Source organism: Panthera onca (genome assembly GCF_046562875.1).
Source record: "Panthera onca isolate mPanOnc1 chromosome Y unlocalized genomic scaffold, mPanOnc1 haplotype 2 h2.ChrY_unloc_4, whole genome shotgun sequence".
In the NCBI taxonomy this organism is placed as follows: Eukaryota; Metazoa; Chordata; class Mammalia; order Carnivora; family Felidae; genus Panthera; species Panthera onca.
In genome coordinates, this window is record NW_027675867.1 from 866,272 (window position 1) to 872,271 (window position 6,000).

The 6,000-nt window shown below is 43.9% G+C and overlaps 1 protein-coding gene across 1 annotated transcript in view; it reads right to left on the minus strand.

The window, feature by feature from the left end:
* Positions 1 to 5,553, minus strand: part of LOC145715274 (coiled-coil domain-containing protein 71L-like) — a 187,890-nt gene extending 182,337 nt beyond the window's left edge. The window contains exon 1 of the mRNA XM_081794939.1: positions 5,524 to 5,553. Coding sequence (XP_081651065.1) covers positions 5,524 to 5,553 — 30 coding nt within the window. The remainder of the gene's footprint in view (positions 1 to 5,523) is intronic.
* Between the last annotated feature and the right edge of the window lie 447 nt (positions 5,554 to 6,000).

Consider the following 6,000-nt stretch of genomic DNA (forward strand, 5'->3'; position numbering starts at 1 on the left):
TTGCACTCAGAGTAAATCCCTTGAGATTAATCCCAAGGAGTTGCTAGTATTCCTTTTTTTTATTTCCCAGTAATATTCCATGGTATGGCTATACCACAGTTAGTTTAACAATTAACCCACTGAAGGATATTTAGGTAACTTCCCATTTTTGACTGTTGCTAATAAAGCTATGAATTGTGTCTATAAGTATCTACATGAACATAAGTTTAGAATTATTTCCCGGGAGTATTGTTGCTCGATCTTTGATAATTCCATCACTAATTTGAAAAGAAACTTTCTAATTATTTTCCAGAGTAACTCCACCATTTTAAATTCCCACCAGCAATGTAGGAACAATTCAGTTTCTCCAAATCTTTACTAGCTTTTGGTGTACTCACTATTTTTAAAATTTCTGTTGTGTTGATGGTGTGAATTTCAGTATGCTTTTAATTTCCATTTCCCTAGTGGAAAAGAGGTTGAACATTGTTTCATGGGCTGATATGACATCTTTGTATCCTATTTAGTGAGATGTCTGTTCCTATCTTTTACTCAGCTTTTAATTGGATTTTTTAAATCCAATTGGATTTTCACAGATTCTGTATATAGTTTAAAATAAGGCTTTTGTTGGAAATATAATATGAAAATATGTGTCCCAGTCTCTAATTTGTCATTTTGTTATCTTGACAGGGCCTTTTGAAGGGCAAAGTGGTTAATTTGGATGAAGTCCACCAAATTATGCTGGTGCCCAGATCTTTGCTTAACCCTAAATCCCCAAGTGTTTCTCCCCTAGTATAGTTCTTCAAAGTTTAGTTTTGTGCCTTATATTTTCTACCCACGATTCATTTTTATTCATTTCTGGGTAAGTGATGTGAATCAGGTCGAGTTTCAGATTCTGTGCTATTGTTGTTGTGTATTTTCCTCCGCGTGTGTTACAAACACCACGCCTCAGTGTTGTTATTCTTCTCTAAGGAGCTAAAAGTCTCTTAAAGAGACTTGAATAATGAGTAAATATATATTTTCTCACTTATTCCCCACTTGTGGCCTTCATTGGTTTTCACATAAATCCCTGTTTCCATCTATTATCATTTCCCTCTTTCCCGAAGAACTTCCTTTACTATTTCGTGTACCAGGTCTGCTCATCACAAATCCTTTCAGCCTTCCTTTTACACATAAAGTGTCCTTATTCCAGCTTCACTTTTGAAATATACGTTTGTTTTGATTAGTATCCTAAGTGGACAGGCTTGTGTTTGTTTTCCCTCAGTGGAGATGCTCTCTGCTGTCTTCTTCCCTGGGGTCTTTAGACTTACCTTTGTTCTTGTTTATGGAATGTTTCTTTGTTCCCTGAATGCTTTTTTTTTTTTTTTTTTTTTTTTTTGCTTTTGAAAATATCTTGTGTCTTTTTCTCAACTTAGTGTGTTTTTATTTATTTATTTTTTAAGTTTTTAAATGTTTATTTATTTATGAGAGAGACAGAGACAGAGCGTGAGCAGGGGATGGGAAGACAGAGAGGGAGACACAGAATAGGAAGCAGGCTTCAGTTTCCGAGCTGTCGGCACAGAGCCTGACACGGGGCTTGAATTCCCAAATGATGAGATCATGACCTGAGCTGAAGTCGGATGCTCAACCAACTGAGCCACCCAGGTGTCCCATCAACTGGGTGTGTTTTTAAAGATTCTACCACAATCTGTACATTTATCTGAAGTTTTCTCTTTTTCATTCCTAGATAACATCCCCATCTCTGAACCTGTGCTCTTTGTTAACTACAACTTAGACGATGAACCTCTGAGCTATTTTTAGTCTAGAATCTCTGATTGCTTTTAAGATTTTTCTCTCCATCACTGGTTTTGAAGAAATTAGTTATGCTGTACCTTTGTGTGGTTTTCATGTTTCTTGTGCTTCAGGGCAATTGAGATTCTTCCATCTGGGAGTTTATAGTTTTCATCCAATTTAGAAATTTTTCACCATCATTTCTTCAAATATGTTTCTCTTCGAACTGCTTCTTATTCTAGGCTCTTAAAATTATTAGGTAGCTAAATACTCCATTTTATGTTTTGAATGTTTTTAGTCCCTGTGTTTCATTCTTCAGAGCTGGTATCACTGTGTCTTCTGGGTCACTAATTTTTTTTCTTCTGTGACATCTACTTTGCCACCCACACATGTGTCACATGTTGACCCTGTTTTCATGAAATCCATAGTCTGGTCAAGGAGACCCAATTTTCTTGCCCATTTTGATGTGAGTTTTCTTTCTTCCTTCCCCTGTAATCTTCTGAATACGGAACCTTTAACTTTGAAAGCATATGTTCCCCCTTAATAAATCAGCCAACTGGTTCTTCTAAGACAGAGAGAAGGTTTCTTTGTAACATCGTAATAATGAATGTGGCAAAAAGTATCATTGCTTCATTTTTAATGTTTATTTAGTATTTACAGAGAGAGAGAGACAGACAGAGAGAGAGAGAGAGAGAGAGAGAGAGAGAGAGAAACCAAAGCAGGCTCCAGGCTCTGAGCTGTCAGCACAAAGCCTGTCAAACTCAAAACTGAGATCATGACCTGAGCTGAAGTCTGACACTTAACCAAGTGAGCCACCCAGGGACCATGTCATTGTTTCTACACTGAAGTACCTTCCTCTTCACCACAGTTACCTTCTTTGTATGAACCTGCTTCAAATTCTGTGCCTCTCTCTCTCTGCCCCTCCTCCCACTTGCACTCTGTCTCTCTCTCTCTCTCTCTATCTCAAAAATAAATTAAAAAAAAGCATTAAAGAAAAAGATGCATAAATTCTAGGAATCTAATGAACAACATAGTGATTACAGTTAACGGTACTATACTGTACACTTGAAATTTGCTAAGAGACTAGGTCTTAAGTGTCCTCGCCTCACACACGTGATCCTAATCGTGAGATGTTGGGGTTTTTAACCACCTTGACTGTGGTGATCATTTCACAATATATCCTGCATTAAACCAACAGAGTGCACCCCTTAAAAATAAGGTACAGTATGTATTTCAATAAAACAGCCTGGTGTGGCATGAGGGAGACAGAGAGCCTAGAGGAGACTGTCAGGGCGGCATAAAGAGAGATTGGAAGCAGGAAGAAGGCCCTTACTATGTTGTCCCAGAAAGCGTGGCCAGCATCTTTGCTCATAGAAAACAGAAAATGGTTAGTGCAGTTCTTTACCAAGTGAGTTTTCAGGCCGTGTGTTCACAGGAACCCTCATGTTTTTTTTCCAGCTGACTGTAGTCAGAGGAGTGAAGGAAGAGATGAGCTTTTAAAATAATTTATCAGATGGAGAGGAATCGGGACACGGTGCGTCCCAGATTCAGTACTTTCTCATCCCAGCCCTCTCAGAGAGCCCACAAATCTCAACTCAAGCTATAGCTTCCAGGGAAACCAAACCCGGGAGTCTGTTGTTCAAAATCATGGTGTAAAGAAACAGCCATGGATCTGACTTTAAAATTTCCTTGGGGACGCAGAAAGATTAAAGACCCTTTGCACAGACCACGGCCTCCCAGGCCCTCCCTGTTGGACTGTCGTGTCCCCAGCCATCCCCAGGGCATCGTAACCAGGCCGCCTCAGCTCAGATTTCCAGGCATGGCTTCTGTCAAATGGCATGAACTCCAATAAGTTTCACAAAAGATGTGCAGGGTATTGAAGAGCATTCTGTGCACAGAAATGCTGCCCACGAGGACTAACAGGAAAAGACACAGTGAAAAAAAAAGAAAAGAAGGTTTTGAATCCCAAACATGTTGGCTCAGGAAGCAAACAGAGAAACCAGCTGCTGTAGATGTGAGCTATATATTCATGCCAGGGAGGGACAGTTGGGAGGTCTGCACTGGGAGCCCGCAGGCAGAGCCAGGGACTGGGGACAGCCACTGAAGGCAGCAGGACCGGGCAGCCTGCCTCCATGGCCCGCCACATCACCCTATTAACAGGAACGTAGCAGAGGGGGTGGTGGCCCCGTGCCTCCTGTGGGCATGATCAGGGGTCTTTGCAAAGAGAGCTGGACCAGAGGAGTGATCCAAGAGCAGCCTCATCCAAAGCTGGACCTGATTTGAGGTCAGGGTCCTGGCCTCCAGCTTGAGCCTAATGCATGATAACAGCTTTCGACAGGTATGGGGGACAGTGCGTGGATTTGGCGTGTGGGAGGAATATATGTTATTTGTGACCTGAGGAACGACCACAGGGGTTTCGAGACAAGGCCCCAAATTCTTCATTTCTCCCATTAGTCAGTGGAGGGGTCTGACGCCCCTTTCCTTTTCACGTGGGTGGTCGAGGACCTTGTTGGTCGTTAATGGAATACAGCCAAGGTTGACACTGAGGCCCATTTAGGAAAGTGAATAGAGCATCCCTGCCGTCTATCAGGTTACTCACTCTTAGAACCAAGTTGCTTTCCTGCAAGCCTGGCTTTGCAGAACACAAGTGCGGACCTTCCCCCAAAGAGCCCTTGCTGAGATTGCAGTGGAGGATGGCTGTCAATCATGACATGTAAGTGAGGAAGCTTCTCTCCACTGCCCGCCACTGTGGGACCATCGCCGCCTAAGGAACCCCAAGTGAAAACCACCCAGCTCGTTCCAGCTGATCCCCAGAACTGTGAGAATTAATAACAGCAATAAATCGTTGGTGTCATTTAATGCCACCAAGTTAGGGCTGGATTATTGTGCAAACATCCAGCCTGTGCATACAGGAGACCAGGTGAGGGAAACAGAGGTGTGCAGAGACCGTGAGGCCACGAAGCGTGCACCCCCTCTGATCCCTGTGCTGTTCCACGAGAACCTGGAAACCCTGATTTCTACGCAAAATCTCCTGATTTTGAGAACACTGAAGTGGCCACGCCAAATGGCAATGGGTACGTGCAGCTCCTCGGGGAATTAGCCCCATTGGTGCCCCTTCAGCATGAAGTCCAAACAGCAGAAGACACGCAGCCTGTCCCAAACCTGCCTTTTGTCCTCGGCACTCACTGCTTCTCTTGCCTTCTGGTGACTTCGGAGGATTTCCCTCGTGTGGCTGTTTGCAGAGCTGTGTTGTCCGCAGTGTGGCTAGGGGGCAGTGTGTCTCGCTTTCCAGAATTGGTAATTGCTGTCCGGAAAGCCCCACCAAAGACCATCAATGCTAAATACTGATGATGCTAGAAGGCTTTCAGGAGCTGGCTCTCAGCCGCAAAGGCGATGCTTATGTATTCATTCTGCCCAATATAGTTCACTAGCCTTTAGAAGTATTTTGAAATATCTGAGAGATGCCGTGTGTCCACTGGTGTCAGTATCTGGACATCTTTCTTTCGCCCGGGCTTGTAGCATTATTTAAATCTCAGGAAATGAAGAAACTGGGTCTCCACTCAGTCTTTCAGGGGGGCGTCAGAGAGGTAAACAGTTTGGTAAAGTGATGTTTTGCTTTCAAAAATTTAATTCAAAATTCAGAAATTTTGTTGGGGCTTTCCAGACCGCAGCACTTTTGCCCATGCCGAAAAGTCTCAGAAGGCCCTTTTCTGAGAGGCCCCTGGCATCGGGAGCAGGGTTTCAGAAGCCCTTGGCCAACGTGGCTGTAATGGTCACCTCAACTGAACCGTGGACAGGCTTCTTCATGGCGCTAGCCACTGGACCTCTCTTAGAGAGTTTACTTCAGACAGGTCATCATTGTAAATGCTTTCCCTACCCCACGGAGATGGATGTCCTTCCAACCCAGGAAAATAATTGCTGGAGGACCTTTGTGATGGCATCTTCTGGAGAGAGTGGGGACCTGACGCTGATGGGCTCTAGGTGTCAAACACAGATGCCCAGTCACACAAGAAGACATGCGTGGACTCAGGAAGGACTCCGCATGCCGGACACCTCCCGTCCATCAACAAGCCCTCACCGATCCCCCAGGACTTCCCATCAGCCCCTAGCACTAACAGCCCCTCCACTTCTTGCCCTCAGCGCTCCGATGAGTTCTGACCCATCTCCTGTTGCAGTAGGCTTGCAGAAAGTCTTTTTTCCTGTTGTACTTTGTGTGTTTTGCACCTCTAGGTACATGTTCCTTACTTTTCAGTT